Raw genomic sequence first — 18,918 nt, forward strand, 5'->3', positions numbered from 1 at the left:
TGGGCGTGCCCAATCAGGGCGAGGGGAGATAATTAGGCGGGAAATGCGGCGATTTCGCCCTTCCCAGCGCTCGTTTTCAGCGTGGAAGGGTGCCTGCACACAGAGGATGTGTCCCAGGAGGGGTGAGTGAGTTAAAATCCAAGTGACAAAAATACAGTATTTTAAGTTTTAAAAACAGTGAATAGTTCTGTCTCCTTCTACTCCCGGCTGCGCCTCAGGAGGGTCCAAGTTATCTGACTCGCTTGTAGTTCAGCGCGTTTTTATAGCTAGGACTAAGGGGGCGTGGCCTCTAGTGGGCGTGCCCAATCAGGGCGAGGGGAGATAATTAGGCGGGAAATGCGGCGATTTAGCCCTTCCCAGCGCTCGTTTTCAGCGTGGAAGGGTGCCTGCACACAGAGGATGTGTCCCAGGAGGGGTGAGTGAGTTAAAATCCAAGTGACAAAAATATAGTATTTTAAGTTTTAAAAACAGTGAATAGTTCTGTCTCCTTCTACTCCCGGCTGCGCCTCAGGAGGGTCCAAGTTATCTGACTCGCTTGTAGTTCAGCGCGTTTTTATAGCTAGGACTAAGGGGGCGTGGCCTCTAGTGGGCGTGCCCAATCAGGGCGAGGGGAGATAATTAGGCGGGAAATGCGGCGATTTCGCCCTTCCCAGCGCTCGTTTTCAGCGTGGGAGGGTGCCTGCACACAGAGGATGTGTCCCAGGAGGGGTGAGTGAGTTAAAATCCAAGTGACAAAAATACAGTATTTTAAGTTTTAAAAACAGTGAATAGTTCTGTCTCCTTCTACTCCCGGCTGCGCCTCAGGAGGGTCCAATTATCACAAATACTATCACAGATTTGATAATCAAAGTGCAACTATGGGGCAGATTAATGTATATATTCTGTCTATACACCTGAATGACTATGGTTTCCCCACTGCCAATTCGATACTAATTTTCTTTCTGCTCTCTCTGGCAAATAATTAGGAATGATACTAATTTGAGTGGTCCCGCGATTTAAATCACTCACCAGCATCCCTCTTTACTTTCCGAAGCAGTGTTTTCTCCCTACTTGGGCCAGTTTGTGGGCACTTATTAGATATTTTGAAAATATATGCACCTAGACTCTGGAGAATCTACTAAACGTTTATGGATGGATTAGTATGGCCGTGGTTAGCACACGGTTTCATATTGACCGTCATGATCATTTGAGTTTATGGCTACACATATTCCTTTATATTGTAGGATATTTTATGATGAAGATTGGGATTACCTATCCATTCCTTCATACTATATGAGAAATTTCACGATATTGTGTGAATATCCAATTACTGCGGACACACTCCTAGATGGCTGCTACGGTTTCTTGCACGTACTTGTATGTGATTACTTGGTGTTAGATTATGAAGAGATTTGTGTTACATTTTACATGGTATGAGTGTATGATCTGTATAATATATTGGTTACGGACAGATTTAAATTATCATGGTTGAAATAGAGTTAGCGTTTTGATAGCAACTCAGTAAGTTACTCATTTAAACACCTATTCAAAGATGGCTGTCAAAGTTTAAGCGTTAATCCGTGCTTTCGCAGCTATGGTTTCTTGTACTTTCTTGTATTGGACTAACTTGGAGATAGATTACGTAGAGATTTGTGTCATATTTTACATGGTATGACTGTATGGTCTGTATAATTTATTGGTTATGATGATATTGAATCAATGTTCTGGTGGTAACCAAATGAGTTGCCTACTTAATGCATATTCAAAGATGGCTGCCAAAGTTAAGCGCTAATCCGCGCTTCCGGGTGCTTTCCACTATATAAGCAGAAATCTAGATGGCGCCAACGCTGAACGCCAGTATACCGCATGGGTTGGAGTACTCTACCGACCGGTAAGGTCCATCGTGGTTAACAAGTTGGGGTTAATCCATAACGCGTGTCATGTACATAGCGCTGTTTAAATGCTGTAAAATTTGAAGTACGATGGAAAATCAATTTTGCCGTTGAGATGGTCTTTCGAGTTATGTGATATATGTAATTGATATCACATCTGGTGCAGCCTACTTGGCATGTCCTTTTCGGGACATCGGGATATATTCTCTCTTACTTTTCCTTTTATTTTTCGCCCTGCTTAACGGATAGGAGTGGGTCATTAACTAGCACTATCGCTTATTGGTGATTTCATTATAACAAAGCATGCGTTTCCCTGCTTCGTGGAATGGACGGAACAGGTGTTAGAGGTACTATTGATTGGGCTATTTACGACCTTGCATTTGGGATGCAGTATGATCGGGCTCCATGTTGTGAGCTTTAATTTTAGTTTCATAATGTTTTGATTTACATTTAGGTACCAGGTTTGATTGGATACCATCTCATGGATTTTATGTGTATTGGACATGAAGGTCTAAAATTGTAAATTGTGATATTCCAACTGCACACTGAGACAATGTGGTGATATGTGACCCTGTTTACATTGCAGAATGCGGGTGTTGTTTTATACGTTACTCCATATTTCAATTCAAGGTGGACTGAGGCTAATATTGTGGTGAGTGAGACAGTGCTTGGTAATCTATATCAGTCAGTGCACATGTAAGATACAGGATACACTATGTACTTTTGTTTCTTTTCCAGATCTTGGAAGTTCCTCATGGACTGTAACTTTTAGATAGATTGTATGAAAACTAATGACCTTTGGAGGTGAGCCACGTCGCAGCCTGTGGCCTTTAACTTGGTATAGGGTTGTTTTATGCACATACCTGCATGATTGAATTGAACACACCTGTAGTGATTAAAATTCTGTTTCTCCTTCTCTTTATTTTCTTTTGATTCTTTCATGGACTACTTTCCGCTTTTTTCTTCACTTTCCACACACTTTATTGGTTCGTGGTTTTCTATGTGTGGATCTTTAAGTCTTTTTTTATACGTTGACTAACACATCACCCTTTATATTTCCTTACCTCCTGAATAACATGGCACATGGAGGGTATATGGGCCTAACCGTATCCCATAACTTCTTTCATTCCTTATGTTACTATTCCATTTGTTTCAGCCCTGATGAAGTCCTGTTGTACTGAACGGACGAAACACGTGTTGGCATGAAGCTGGTATGTTTGAGTATGGGTTTTGTATAAGAAGAAACTACCATATTGAATAAGAAGTTTAATGTCTGAATAAAAGACACTGGAAATCTACGTACAATATGAACTCGTGGCTTGATTTTGGAGTGTAATTTTAAGCATCTGTAACACCCGAATCCTGACCATCAGAACGGCTAGTAAAGATACATGTCGATTTGTGCAGACTTACGTGCTATTAATGCTATTGTGTTGTCAAGTTGTCCTGTTGTGGCAAACCCTGCTACCATTCTGTCATGTCTTTCTCCTCCCGCCATATGGTTTACTGTTTTTAATCTCCGTTCTGCCTTCTTTACCCCATACATCCTGATAGTGAGTTCCCTTTTACATTCTCTTTAGGCAGGCCCCAAATTACATGGATTCTACTTCCTCAAGGGTACACTGCGTCACCCTCCATCTTTTCACAAGAACTTCAGAACACATTAGATAGTGGTAGGTTTCGTATAGATGCCCGAATATAGGAATGATCGTATATGCCCTATTATAGTCATAATCATATATGCCCTATTATAGTCATGATCTTCTATTCCCTAATATAGGCATGATCTTTCACCTACATTGGTTCCCAACACTACACAGTAACGGGCTCTGAGGGCTGAACCTTATCTAATCTGTGGTTTAAGTACAGAGGGAGGGTTTTTCCCAAACACAGCCCTCCTATGACATCTTCGTTGTACTCGTACATTATGCATGAGCATTCATTAGGGCAAAAAACTACATCACCTGCATAATATCTATGTACAAGGTTCAACCCTGACGTCTTCCTCAGTGTAACAAAGACCCATACAAACCATACGAAGGGTCGAGATACTTTTGGGTATAAATACACCACATCTTGCCGAGGTAAGATAGAGGGAACCGAGACTTCCTAGCCCACACACTGACCAAGAGACACTGAGGCTCCTGCATGCAGACGTACCAGCTGACAGTACTGACACATCCCTTGCGGGGTTTCCAACTCGAGACCAGGACGGAGTCTCACACTCTCTGACTGAAGGTAATGGGGTTCGACTAAATCCTAGAGGAATTCTTGGCCTTAAACCTACTCACATGCTAGGTACACTTACGTACATCTAGTTAGGCATCGTAGCAGTACACACACTTTTAGACTGCACCTTTTATATGCATTTTATATTCATGTATGTATTCATGATTATTGCAAGATGGTAGAACTGTACTATCCTTTTACTTTTATTATACTGCTTATGATATATCTCTGCTTATGTCTAATGGTTGTTGCAGCACATATATTTTACACTAGAATAACAACTGTTCAATAAATCCTTATTGAAACGCCCAGACTGTTTATTCTGTGTATCTCTCTGACACTAAATAAGTAAGCACAAAGTGACTGAGCGAAAAGTAGTATATTGTTTCCACGATCTTGAGGGATCAGGGTTGTCATGTTCTGAGGTTGCCAGAAACGAATCTCTCCCTGATAAGAGGAGACACTAGTAGCACTGTGAGCTAGCTAATTCAAAAGAGGTTAACATTTCTCGGTGGGGGTGCTCAGAGTTAGTCTGCCACCAAACCCACCGTTTATGTTATCCAAATGCGCAGGTCCTGCATGGGTAATATAGGAACTACATGACAATAGTGGTTCTATGCTGCCTGTGCATCATGTTGCGCTCTGGTCTCTAGTCAAATGCATGATGCACCCATACCAAAGGGCACATCCCGATTCTGCCCAGACACACAAGACTGTGAGTGAACTTTGCCAATGCACACCAGGCGCAGTGCTGATCCGTGCCCATGCACAACAGATTGACAGCTAGCCACTGCCCGGGTCGGATACCACTATTGATCGATACACACCTGATTAATGCTGATTCCGGTCAGCTTCTCCACAGTGTCTGGCAGCTGGTTGAGAATCTCCAGCACTTCTCCAGTAAGCTTGGCGGCTCCCACTTCCCCGTTGCCGCTTGACACCATCTTCACCTTCTTGACTTGGGTCAAAGGTTTACTGATCTCCCCAGCCATCTGGAAACACCAGAGAAGAAGAATTAGACAATGCACACCTGCACAAACAGAGCAACGACCGGTGAAGCTACGTCAGAGGCCCTGCAGGTGTAGGGTTCCAGTACTGAACTCACAGGGGTGTGCAGACTAGGATTTAGGAGTATTGGTAGGGCTCTGTGGGGGCATGTGTACTGGAATAGCAGGGGGTGCACAGCGGGTCAGAATTAAGTGATATTGGCAAGTTCTGTATGATGTACATCGTAGGAGGCAGGAGAGTGTGATGAGGCATTATGAGCCAGGTGCTGTCCGGGTCAGGGCCCTGTGCTCCTCCAGCAAAATGTATGCAAAGATTTCCAAACATATAACATAACATGTGTATTTGTAAAGCACATGTTGTAAGAAACTGGCTCTATATATACTGCACCAAAGTGAGGTACAGTGTGTATAGAGTCCAAGGGTCTCCAGAGGTTTGGCAGAGGTTAAAGTTAGATAGAACCTTACTCTCTAAAGTGGTAGCTTGGTCGAGCAGTAAGGCAGTATTAGAGGACAGTGTAAAGCATTTGCTGTACACACTCAGTCAGCAAATGGTCTCACACACTCAAGAACTGAACTTTAGGCCAATTGTTTTGTATAAAAAAATATACTGTTGTTTTATTTCTAGAACCAAGCAAGCCTGGTACAGGTAAGCATAAAAATACTTTCAGTAGTAAATTACTTGTATGAACACAGTTAAAAATTGCAGCGTAAGTTCTACTGGTTTTGGTTACAGTTTTAAGTAAGCAGTATGCAACACATTGCAGGTATAGTACATTCAATTGAATGGGCTTTTTAAATAAAATGCAGTTAATTACTTTTCAGATTACTTTTGCTACCACAAGACTGAATCCCAGATTCAGCCCTGGGACATTTCCTGAAAACAGGTGAGTAAATGCGTTTTGGTTAGAGGTGCGATTTTTACAGAATATTATTGCATTTCAAAAGTTGACACAAAAACTTTTTCACATAGAATCACCAATGTTATCCTACGGGTGGAAATTCACTTAGCAGGTAAGTTAGGTTATTGTTACTTTTTCTTACTCCGTGCTGGATCCTAGATTCCGCACTGGGACATTTAGTGAAAACAGTTGAGAAAATTTGTTTTGGTTAATCGGCTGATTTTTAAGGAATATTTGTAGTTTTCAAAAGCCGACACAGAAACTTTTTGGGAGAAAAAGTGTCAATGTTATCCTATGAGGAAAAATGAGTTATCGGTTTCAAGTTAAGTAATCGGTCTTTTGAGTTAGGGTTCTGGGGTTAGACTCAGGGGTCTCCCAGGGTTAGTGATGCACTGTTGTTGTACCCTCAGCGGCACTTGGGCGGCCGGGTGCAGACTGTTGAGGCCCAATGTTATCCTATGGGGGATAGTGGGACTCCCGTTGGTGGCGGCTGGCAAGCAGGCCACAGGGTTGTGGGAGCAAGGCTCCTAGGGTTAAGCTCAGGGCAAGTTAGGGACCAAGTTAGCACCAAAGGGGCACCCTCAGCGGTGCTAGAGCAGCCGGGTGCAGGGGGCAGTTTTGAGGTTGGGTGCCCTGTTGATTTCAATGGAGATTCTCCGGGACAAAGAAACACTGCAGACACGGGGACGAAGATCTTCAAGGAGTGACCACCACTTCGAGGGGTAATTTGGGATGTAGAGGGATGGTTATGCACCACTGGGTTGAGCACACAAGGCCGTGGGGCGTCGGGTGCAGGGGTGCCTTTGGACGTCATATATTCTTACCAGCTCTGGTTGTGGTGGGGGGGTCCTCTGGATTGAGGCTGCAGGTGTCGTCTGGAGGCTTGAGGCAGGTCAGGGGTCACCGGATCTTGGGTCAGGATCGACAGGGGGGACCTCCTCATGGTGTTTGTTCACTCAAACATGGGCCATGCTCGGCGGGTGCAGAGTGTGCTGGATTCGCGATTTCTGGGTGGCACCAGAAGCTGCAGTTCAAACACGTCCGGTGTTCACGGGAGAAGCAGCTTGGAAAGTGAATGCAGGCAGCTGTTGCGGGGTTTTTGAGGTTGCTGTCCGCTGGACACGCCGGGGTTTTGCAGGAACAGGTTGGAGGGGAGAAAGGCCTGTAGGGCTGGGGCCAAGTCAGCGGGCGTCGTCCTCTTGTTAGCTCTGCACGGCTTCTCGTCCTTCTTTTTCTTCTTTTTTTGTGGTTGCTGGATCTAAGGAAGGAAGGTTCAGGGTGCCCCTAAATACTACATTTAGGGGTGTTACAGGTAGGTAAAGGGCAGGGACCATTGGGTCCCTTCCCTGGGGTGGGTACACCCTCTTTTCTGCCACTCTTCCTGGTTGGCTGGGTCCCCCATCCTCAAGATGACAGGGACTCGAGGTTGTGCTTCACCTCGCCTCCCCCACCTTAGGGGTGAAGTTGGCAGAGGTGGGCACACCTCTCTTCCTCACTTATTTTTCCCGCTGGTTCTCCTGCCCAAAGTGGGGTGTAGAACCAGTGGGGACCAGTTGCTGAGTACAGCAAGTGGTCTGGAGAAGCTCACAAAGGCGGCAGGCCTTTGAAGCTTCCCCTGCCCATCCTGGGGGAGGGGAACTAGCACCTCTTCCCAGGATGTGCATTGTTGCAGGCCCTCGAGAGCGGATGGCTCTCGACCCAGGGGTCCAGCAACATGTCTGGTGGGTGGCAGCCTAAGCAGCCACTCGGGACACTGGTTGTGGGTTGAGTTCAGGGGGCATTTCTAAAATGCCCTCTGTTGTGCGTTTTACATTGAAACCCACACTGGCATCAGTGTGGGAACAATGTGCTGAGAAGTTTGATACCAAACTTCCCAGACTTCAGTGTATCAGTGTATCCATCATGGTACTGTGGAGTTCGTAATGACATCCTCCCAGCACCATATACTCTTTAATGGTACACTGCACTTACAATGTCTGAGAATGGACTCAAACACTGTAGGGGCACAGGGCTCATGCCTCTGGACCCTCACCACTGGCATAGTGGACCCAGCTAGATGGGTGACTGACCTAGACCAGGGCAGTGGTTGGTAGGCATGGCACACAGGGATGTGTGCTATGCCGACTCTTCACTTTTGATCTGCACCAAAACACGCAGCCTGCAAGGCAGTGTTTTTATGAAAAGGTAGAGGGCCCCTAAGGGTGGCACAATTGGTGCTGCAGCCCTTAGGAGCCTTCTCTGGTCACAGTGCCTTGGGTGCATGGGATACCATTTACCAGGGTCCTACCTGTGGCCAGGGTTGCCAATTGGGTTTTGTTTTGGGGAAAGAACACAGGCCCTGGGTCCTGATTGGCAGGGCCCCAGAGCACATCAAGTCAAAGAGCATCAGTAGTCTGGCAACAAAAAAAAAAGGGGGGGGGGTTTACTGCAACAGAAACCCACTCTCTCACACATGTTCACCCAGAAGGTTATCTTGGCGCTGAATTACAGATGTTTATTGTAATCCAACTCAATGGTACTCATTTTATCGACATCACAAGTATGAAAGGCTGAGTGGACCCACAGGGATTTATACCTGTGACCATGAGGTCAAGCACAGAACCCTACAGTGGACGCATTAGTCCACTGAGCCACCAGATCATAAGTCAATCTTCTATATTGAAAATGAGGCAGCTTCTATGGCCATGCCACCAGATGAGGGCCAGATAGAGAACTACAGTATTTCAGTTTCCCGGCAGACAAGCACTATTTTATATTTAAAATCAGGTGTTCATTGCAACTTGCAAAAAGAGTCCAGTGGGCCCTGCGTCCAGATTTCTACCCATGCACCTAGAAAATGTCTGTAAGTCCTGAACTGAGTTAAGTGGTCAGTGCTGGGAATGGACTTGTGTGCAGTCTATGCTGGGCATGGACTTGTGCATGGTCAGTGCTGGGCATGGACTCGTGCGCGCTCAGCGCTGGGCATTGACTCGTGCACAGTCAGTGCTGGGCATAGACTTGTGCGCGGTCAGTGCTGGGCATGGACTCGTGTGTGGTCAGCGCTGGGCATGGACTCATGCGTGGTCACTGCTGGGCATGGACTCGTGTGTGGTCAGCACTGGGCATGGACTTGTGCTTGCTTAGTCCTGGGCATGGACTTGTGCGCGGTCAGTGCTGGGCATGTGCTTTGCGCGGTCAGTCCTGGGCATGGACTCGTGCGCGGTCAGTGCTGGGCGTGGACTCGTGCGGGGTCAGTGCTGGGCATGGACTCTTGCGCAGTCAGTGCTGAGCATGGACTCCGGCATGGACTCGTGCGCGGTCAGTGCTGGGCATGGACTTGTGCGCAGTCAATGCTGGGCATGGACTCATGTGCAGTCTGTGCTGGGCATGGACTCATGGTCAGTCTGTGCTGGGCATGGACTCATGCGCAGTCAGTGCTGGGCATGGATTTGTGCGCAGTCAGTGCTGGACATGGACTTGTGAGCGCTCAGTGCTGGGCATGGACTCGTGCACGGTCAGTCCTGGGCATGGACTCGTGCGTGGTCAGTGCTGGGCATGGACTCGTGTGCGGTCAGTGCTGGGCATGGACTCGTGCGCAGTTAGTGCTGGGCCTGGATTCTAGTCCAGGAATCACAGTGCATCAGGATATCTACATCTCAGCCGTGGGAGCTGCAGGACAGCCCGCTCGCCCCTTCAGCACCTTGGACTCTCACCAGAGGAAGCTTCTCGAGTAGCATGTCCAACATGGCCACATCCTTGTACTGCTGGAAGGCCTCTCCTTTCTTCGCCATCTGCTCAGCATCAGCTCGGGCCTTCGCTTCAATGGCAAATGCTTTGGCCTCACCCTTCACCTGCAGGGAGAAGTGATAGTGTCAGTGCATCTTGCAGAACAGCCTGTAGGGAGGGTGCAGCGTGCACAGAGTGTGAAGCAGCAGGAAGAGCGCAGCATGCACAGTGTGTGAAGGAGCAGGGAGAGTGTGGCATGCACAGAGTGTGAAGGAGCAGGGAGAGCGCAGCATGCACAGTGTGTGAAGGAGCAGGGAGAGCGCGGCATGCACAGAGTGTGAAAGAGCAGGGAGAGCCTGGCATGCACAGTGTGTGAAGGAGCAGGGAGAGTGTGGCATGCACAGAGTGTGAAGCAGCAGGAAGAGCGCAGCATGCACAGTGTGTGAAGGAGCAGGGAGAGCGCGGCATGCACAGAGTGTGAAAGAGCAGGGAGAGCCTGGCATGCACAGTGTGTGAAGGAGCAGGGAGAGCGTGGCATGCACAGTGTGTGAAGGAGCAGGGAGAGCGTGGCATGCACAGAGTGTGAAAGAGCAGGGAGAGCCTGGCATGCACAGTGTGTGAAGGAGCAGGGAGAGTGCCTCATGCTTAGAGTTTGAAGGAGCAGGGAGAGCGCAGCATGCACAGAGTGTGAAGGAACAGGGAGAGTGCAGCATTCTTAGAGCTTGAAGGAGCAGGGAGAGCGCGGCATGCACAGAGTGTGAAGGAACAGGGAGAGTGCAGCATTCTTAGAGCTTGAAGGAGCAGGGAGAGCGCGGCATGCACAGAGTGTGAAAGAGCAGGGAGAGCCTGGCATGCACAGTGTGTGAAGGAGCAGGGAGAGCGTGGCATGCACAGTGTGTGAAGGAGCAGGGAGAGCGTGGCATGCACAGAGTGTGAAAGAGCAGGGAGAGCCTGGCATGCACAGTGTGTGAAGGAGCAGGGAGAGTGCCTCATGCTTAGAGTTTGAAGGAGCAGGGAGAGCGCAGCATGCACAGAGTGTGAAGGAACAGGGAGAGTGCAGCATTCTTAGAGCTTGAAGGAGCAGGGAGAGCGCGGCATGCACAGAGTGTGAAGGAACAGGGAGAGTGCAGCATTCTTAGAGCTTGAAGGAGCAGGGAGAGCGCGGCATGCACAGAGTGTGAAGGAACAGGGAGAGTGCAGCATTCTTAGAGCTTGAAGGAGCAGGGAGAGCGCACCATGCGCAGAGTGTGAAGGAGCAGGGATGGTACAGCATGCACAGAGCGTGGCATGCAAAGAGCTTGAAGGAGCAGGAAGGGCGCGGCATAGACTGACAGTGAAGGAGCAGGGAGGGCGCAGCATGCACAGAGTGCGAAGCGAGCAGGGAGAGCGCAGTATGTACAGAGTGTGAAGGAGCAGGGAGGGCGCAGCATGCACACAGCGTAAAGGAGCAGGGAGAGCGCACCATGCACAGAGTGTGAAGGAGCAGGGATGGTACAGCATGCACAGAGCATGGCATGCAAAGAGCTTGAAGGAGCAGGAAGGGCGCGGCATAGACTGACAGTGAAGGAGCGGGGAGAGCGCAGCATGCACAGAGTGCGAAGCGAGCAGGGAGAGCACAGTATGTACAGAGTGTGAAGGAGCAGGGAGGGCGCAGCATGCACACAGCATAAAGGAGCAGGGAGAGCGCACCATGCACAGAGTGTGAAGGAGCAGGGATGGTACAGCATGCACAGAGCGTGGCATGCAAAGAGCTTGAAGGAGCAGGAAGGGCGCGGCATGGACAGAGTGTGAAGGAGTGGGGAGAGCGGTGCATGCACAGAGTGCAAAGCGAGCAGGGAGAGCGCAGTATGGCCAGAGTGTGAAGGAGCAGGGAGGGCGCAGCATGCACACAGCGTAAAGGAGCAGGGAGAGCACGGCATGCACAGAGTGTGAAGGAGGAGGGAGGGCGCAGCATGCACAGAGTGCGAACGAGCAGGGAGGGCACAGCATGCACAGAGTGGAAGGAGCAGGGAGAGCACAGCATGTACAGAATGTGAATGAACAGGCAGAGCGCAGTATGCGCAGAGCGTGAAGGAGCGGGGACGGCACAGCACGCACAGAGTGTGAAAGAGCAGGAAGAGCGCAGCATGCACAGAGCGTGAAGGAGCACGGAGGGCACGGCATGCACAGAGTGTGAAGGAACAGCGATAGGATGGCATGCACAGAGTGTGAAGGAGCAGGGAGGGCACGGCATGCACAGAGTGTGAAGGAGCAGGGAGGGAGCAGCATGCACACAGCGAGATGGTGCAGGGAGTGCGTGGCATGCACAAAGTGCAAAGAAAAAGGGAGGGCACGGCAAGCACAGAGTGTAAATGAGCAGGGATGGCACAGCATGCACAGAGTGTGAAGGAGCAGGGAGGGTACAGCATGCCCAACAGAGACTGGTTGGCATCTGTGTATCCTGCTTTTCTTCTGTACCCGACATCACCATGGAGGATTAGGCTGCCGCGAGTAGGGCCACTGGGAACAACAAGTCCCACAATCCTCTCTTCGGCCCCACCTGAGGACCATCAGCGCTATTAAAGCATGTGGGTGCCCAGCAATGCAGGATGCGCACGGGCGGGCCCGTCCTTGCCAAGAAGAGGTAGGGCAAGAGCTCTTCGAAGATAAACTGCACGTAAGTTGGTAAGAACTCCAAGTAGTAATTGTGTCTGTTGTGCGAGCCATTTAAATTTTGTTATGCTGTTTGCTCGGCTCTCCATTAGATGCTTGGTGGTTGCACCGAGTGCAATTGGAATTACCTGAGTCCACTGTATTGGAGGCGTGCTAGCTAGAGGACAGGACAACAGGGGAGTACGCCAAGCTATCCCAGGACTTTATTCCATAGGGAAGTAATGCTGAGCTGATTAAAGGACTTGATACAGTTGTGCCCTTCTTTCCTAGCTGTGGGTCAGGGTCCTTTGGAGGAAGGGAAAGGCCCGGAGAACTGCGAACTGTGTCCAAGTCCTCGAGTGAGGTTGAAAATATATTCTTTATCAATTTTGTGTAGAGCTTTTTATCTCTCTCTTTATGATTTTATACCTACGTGATTTTTATATATCATAATTTTATCATCAAAGATTTTTGTTCAAGTAGCATATGATTTTATACATTTATAGGCAACTGGATTGTCAGGGGCGATGTAAGCAATATTTATCTTAGTACCTGTCCAAGTTTATTTTTATGTGGTCAGATTTTTAACAAAGGGCCTGGTAACTAATTGGGCCCATAGAACTCCTTCAGCACTTTCAACTGCTTTTAACTTAGGCAGGATTGACATTAGGCATAGCTAGGCTTCCTTAAAGCAAGGGTAGATTCCCTTGCTGTAATAAGAAGATTAGAAATAGGAAAACTCCAACAAGAACACAAGTAGCTATAACAATGGTGAAGCGGAAAGCTACTGGGAAGTCCCCGGTGTCATGGATCCGGTCCGTGTGTCTGCGTGTGCATGATCCACTTCCTTGTGGGGTTATCGGTCTAGCTTCCCTGAACATGAAGCACAACCAGAGGTCACCACTAGGGCACTTCCGGGTGAGACGCATAAGAACCAGTCTACAAAAGTACAATTAATAACGGCAAAAAGGGAATGGGAGGAGGAGCAATGGGAGAAAGTTACAGAAGCCCTAACTAACAGGAACAGGAGTCTAGAATTGCAGAAAACGCCCAAGAGTCAGAAGTACAACCTCAGTTTGAGAAATCCATTTTACTGAGCTATATAAGCCATGGGCTCAACATGATTTAGAATTACCAAAGAGGGGAGGTGCTGATCGGATACGGCAAGAGGCTAGGAAATCTATAGCCCAAGATCTGGTAGAAACCTCACAGGCATTGCAACTACTACTAAAAAGGGAGAAGGCCCCTGGACCTGACTTATAACTTATAACTTATATCTATTGCATCCTGAGATTTGGGTCCCGTACTTGAATACCCTCAGTAATGTTATCTTGAGTGGCAAGGATATGCCACAATCCAGGCATGGTGCTATCATCGTGCCCATTTATAAAACGGGGAGGAAGGATGTACCATCTAATTACAGACCCATTAGTCTAATACATATAAGTCAAAAAGTTTTTGCAAGTCAGATTTGAATTAAATTACAAGCCTGATTATATTATAGAGGACTGCCAGGCAGGATTCAGGCCAGGGGTGAGTACTCTGGCCCAGGTCTTTCACCCCAGCTCACTGTGCTGGAAGTATGTTGCTCTGAAGCGGGATCACCTTTATGTGGACTTCATTGATTTGAGGGTGGCATTTGACCTGGCTCCTACAGAGAATCTTTGAGCTGTTCTGGAGGCATATGGTATACCGGATAACCCTATTGGAATACTAAAATTTTTACATCAGGAATCATATGCCCAGGTTAGGTGGAAAGTGGGAGGAGACCTCACATTTAAGATAAGCATTAAGCGTGGGGTAAGGCAAGGGTGTGTACTTGCCCCCACACTTTTTAGTTTGTATATAAAAGGAGCTGTTGATTGGTTAGCTAATTGTAAACACAACGCACCGAAATCATTAAACAAGAGTGTCCCAATCTTAATGTTTGCTGATGAGACTCTTTTACTATCTCGTACATCGCGTGGTTTACAATTGTTGATGGATCACTTTTCATCCTTCTGTCAATCAAGGGGCCTAGAGATAAATTCGGTAAAAAACAAAATTCAGGGTCCTAACCCTCCACTGTTCCTTTGGGGGCAAAATAGGGATAGAGGGGGACCCAGTGGAGCAGGTAAAGTCATTCGACTATTTAGGAGTAAGACTATCTGATAATATGTCCTAGGCCCATCAATTAAGGAAAAGTAAAACAATTTTACTGCAAAGGGCTATAGGGAGAAAATTTAAGGCCACCTCTACTGGAGTCATAACCCCGGTAATGGAAGTATTCAGGGCTACAGCCATGTCAGGTGCTGCATATGGTACCGAGCTCTGGGGGTGGTTAGATACAACGACTCTTGTCAGTGTGGCAAACCAATTCATCAGGTCCCTTTTTAATCTCCCTAGACGTATCCCACTTACCCCTCTTCGATTCGACCTACGATTAAAAAGGATTGACCACATGATTTTATGAAACCCCTTAATGTACTGGGTCAGAATCTGGAATACCCCCGAATCAGGAATTTATAAGGATGGTGTTAATGATATTATTAACCTAGATAAGGCACTTTGTATCCCTTGGTTAAAAAAGATAAAAGTGTTATGTGACTGGTTAAAGATGGAAGAAGTATGGTTACACCCTGACAAAATGCCAAAGAATATTAAAGTAACACTAAAACAATCTTACAGGGAAAGCACCTGGGAACGTGTGTGGGTAGACCAAAAAGTGGGAACCTTAACTGATAAATTTTTGAGACATAAATGCTGTCCATCTTTTGAGATTTTTTGGATAGAATTCTCCAGCCCAAGCCAAAACATTGTACATAAAATTCAGGCTATGTATTTTACCCTTAAATTCTTTTCTTACTACATGGGATAAAATTAACACTGCATCCTCCAAATGTCCTCTCTCTTTGCACCAAGAAGATACTATGGACCACTTTTTATTCTTTTGTCCTATGTATAATATACCTCACAAGAAATTGATTCTTCCTGTTTGCAAGTCGATGGGTGTTGTTCACTGCTGGGAAGCATCAAGAGTTTTTAGATGTGATACCATGGAGGTTGTTGTGTTCAGTGTGTCCACATATTTATTATGGGCTTGGAGATTGAGAATAGAGAAGTTACAAACGATAAATTAGTGGAAGATTTTGCTCATAAGAGTCCTTTTAATTATTAATAATTTGACGCACATACACTTTAGATGGGGTCTGAGTCTTTGTCTGATAAAGTGTCCTTGACCCAATGTTTATGATGTTTTATTGTTTTTAAATTAATTTTTAACTGGATCAGCTACCCATTTAATGTATTTTAAACTGTGTGTTTGTATGTGAACCTTCATGGTTATATAAGCCGAAATAAAGCACTGAACTGAAATGACCATATTCTTCCATTTCCCTCCTTCATTGGGGAGGTGCGAGTGTAACATGTGAATCTAGAAGCGCTTCAAGCTACAAAACAATTCATATAGGGAACTGGTTTCTTCTACTGTGTGGAATCTCTTCTAGATTCACAGGCTGTGCATGGATAGCCTGGCAGTATTCTGTCTCTTGTGGAGGAGGCATGAAGAGGGAGTAGAGAGAGATGCCGTGGTACTGATAATGCCTCTCCTGCCTCCTTGTACGTGTCTATATCAACGTAACAGTGTCTTGTGAATGGATGCTCCGATTAAGTCAGCCATGAAGGCTGGTAATGCTCCTTTCTTCCTGGTACAATGTGCAGCTGGTTTCACTTCTGAGTCTCCTGTGCCCACTGGCAGCAACACTCCACAGACTGCACTATCCACCCGGCACTGGTACTTATGGTCAGCGCTGCATCTGATGTCTGGGGTGAGTGAGTGCATCATGAGAAGCGGCGTGGTATGTCCTGACGTCCATTGTTTCCTCTATGTAAAAGGGGGTCTTGTTGCATCTAGAGTGTGTAATGTTGTCTCTGCTGCATTAAGTGGCTTCTGGAAAACCTGGTAGAGTTGCAGGTTGGTAAATATGGAAGGGTGAAGCTACCCTTGGTAGGAACTTAGGATGTGCTCACGTGATCACCTAATCCTTGCAAACAGTTAAACACGGTTCCTGTAGAGTGAATGACAGTCACTCGCTTATTCTTTTCAGTCATGATTGCATCTACAAACGCCTCAAACGGGCTCAAGGGGCGACCTCTTAAGGCCTGTTAGCACTGGGGTGCTGGAACTAAAAGCCTCTTTGCCCCATCTAAGAATCTATTAATCATATCTAAAGGTAAACACTTAATGTTCAAATCCTTAATGTATGCTGTGATCGCCGACAAATGCACCTTAAATAGGTGTCTGCTTGCCATCCGCTAGGTACGTCAGACATCTGGCTCTCACCCATCCACCTGCTAGACACCGATGGACAATGTGCGTCTGCACCGCGCCAAGTGCCTGTTCCATTTTAGAACAAGCACTTTCTAGTGGAAGTTTCACGTGCTTCCCTCTTGATGCTCAACTTCTTTTCTGGTGGGTTTAAGTGACTGAACGCAGCTGTCTCAGGAGCCTGGGAATTAGTTGTAGCTCCTTTGGATTCGAGTGGAACCTTCCTGCCTCAACCCGCTGTACTGTGAGTGTGTCCTTGTGAACTGGGATGCTGCTGATAGCACCACCATGGGCAACACTACCCACCCCCACACATAGCATGCATGCCAATAAATAAACACACCACACATTTTTTGTTTGGGTAAAACTGCTGCAGGTTTATTACATACACCGTTATGTAATATGGTGGGTTATCTTACGGGCGATCCAAGGGCAGGCAACCTTCTGGGCCGCCTGCCCGCCTGATGAGCCAAGCAGCACTGGGGCAAACCCCATCTGTGCTGCCCCTTCTGGTGATCCTCTTTCCGGATCACAGGACACATGGTCCCTTATTACTCACGCCCCTTTCAGCCCCCGTTTGTTCAGGCCCACAACCGCATGAAGGACTAACGGGGCGCCGACACGGTTTTCCAGGAACCTTCCATGAGGCTCCTGGTCTTTGGCTCTGGCACCCCCTATGGTGCCGCGCAGAGGTACCCTTCTGTACCCATTTGCTTCCAGATCGTCCTGTAACTCCGCCACAGCTCCGGAGGCGGCCACCGTCGCCGCCAGAGCCCCCCACCAAAACAGCTATAGTCTTGCCCGCTAACTCTCCTGTCTAGAGCCTCCTGCAAATCTAGATGAAGAGAACATCCCTACTGGTTATCGATGCCCCATCTATATCCCAATAGCCCTAGACGTTAGCTTGGATCAGCTAGTGTCTGATGAAACAAAAACGCCCTTTAAGCCTGTGAAGTTGTGCCAAGCACTATTCACCTCACGCAGCAAAGTTCCACTGCGTCACATGACTCAGCCCCGTCCCACTCTGGGCGGGACAGCTGCAGACACCCTGGCTCACGATGCCCCACCTATTTGCTGATCACACTGGCAGCCGCCCATCTAGCACCGTGTGTGGCTGGACACGTGTCTCCCATCTCTGGGACAGCAGCTCACATGTTAAAAGACCGTTCCTACCCCCGCTTGCCAGCTTAGGCTATACGGGCGAGGGGGATTATACTTGGCCCTGGCCCAGTCCCTTTACTTGCTAAATCCATGCACACAGGAATGTCCATAACAGGCGATGAGACAATGAGCACGGCTGTCCTCCAGCACTTGCCCTGCATCCCTTATTCCTTATGGGAATTTCAAACGCTCAGCTCCCTCTGGTGAAGCCCCCTAGGCATACCCGCTCAGAGAATCTGTCTGATTCGATACAGGGCGCACTGTCTGTAATCTAGTGCCTAACACTTGATGTGGGAGATGCCACACACTGCCTCGGTCATGGGAACCTAAAGGAGCACCCCATATTCCCCCGGGCGTACCTCTAAATGGGACTGGCTCCACCCAGCTGGGACGCCAGAGACACACCTCTTTACTGGTTTTTGGCCCCTTGGAACCCTTCTGGTTGCAGCTCTGTGTATTTATAAAGCACGCATGCCCCCGGGGGACGAAGCCGCTGACTAGCCAGTGTATGTTACCCACTCGCTGATACATATCTATCGCTAACTGCCCTTACTTGGATTGGAGGGTTGCTGGATGCTACCCAAGGACTGAAGACATAATGCTACAACCCAGTTTGACCCCAGAACTTGGGGGCAACCCAAGTAGTGACCATGCCTTTCATGGTACATCTACCCCAGTGCTTGACTATCAATGTGTTCGGGACCACAGTCCCAAAAGATGCCTCTTCTATTGTCTGGTTCTAGCCTGCAGAAGGATAACCCAGGGGGGCAGACAAGTCTGTGGAACCAGGGGGAAAGTTATGTGCAAATACCTGCCCTTTCCCGAATTTTGGGACGCCAAAAAGGTCGGTAAAACCCTGTCGCCATTTGGCACTAATGCAGTGTTTACCAAACTTAACTGTGCCGCAGCACACTGTTAGCTGACAACTACCACCACCCGCCTGCCGCCCTGGTTAAAGCGCGGGTGAATGTCTTAACAGAAGCTACCCGGCCCTCGTTTGCAGGAGGATGCCTACCCAGTGTACATGGTACCTGATTCTATATGGTGCCCGCAGGTGTTCCCCTTAAGGGCCCTCAAAGTCAATTGCAGTCTCAGTATTTAGCAGTGCC

The 18,918-nt window shown here is 47.9% G+C and overlaps 1 protein-coding gene across 2 annotated transcripts in view; it reads right to left on the reverse strand.

The window, feature by feature from the left end:
* LOC146869630 (flotillin-1-like) overlaps positions 1-18,918 on the reverse strand; it is a 202,624-nt gene that overhangs the window by 21,248 nt on the left and 162,458 nt on the right. For both annotated transcript variants that reach the window (XM_085608949.1, XM_085608956.1), the window contains exons 11-12: positions 9,699-9,836; positions 4,928-5,092 (exon numbers count right to left, since the gene is read on the reverse strand). In XM_085608949.1, coding sequence (XP_085465075.1) covers positions 4,928-5,092; positions 9,699-9,836 — 303 coding nt within the window. The remainder of the gene's footprint in view (positions 1-4,927; positions 5,093-9,698; positions 9,837-18,918) is intronic.

This window comes from Triturus cristatus, chromosome 1_1 (genome assembly GCF_964204655.1).
Source record: "Triturus cristatus chromosome 1_1, aTriCri1.1, whole genome shotgun sequence".
Lineage (NCBI taxonomy): Eukaryota > Metazoa > Chordata > Amphibia > Caudata > Salamandridae > Triturus > Triturus cristatus.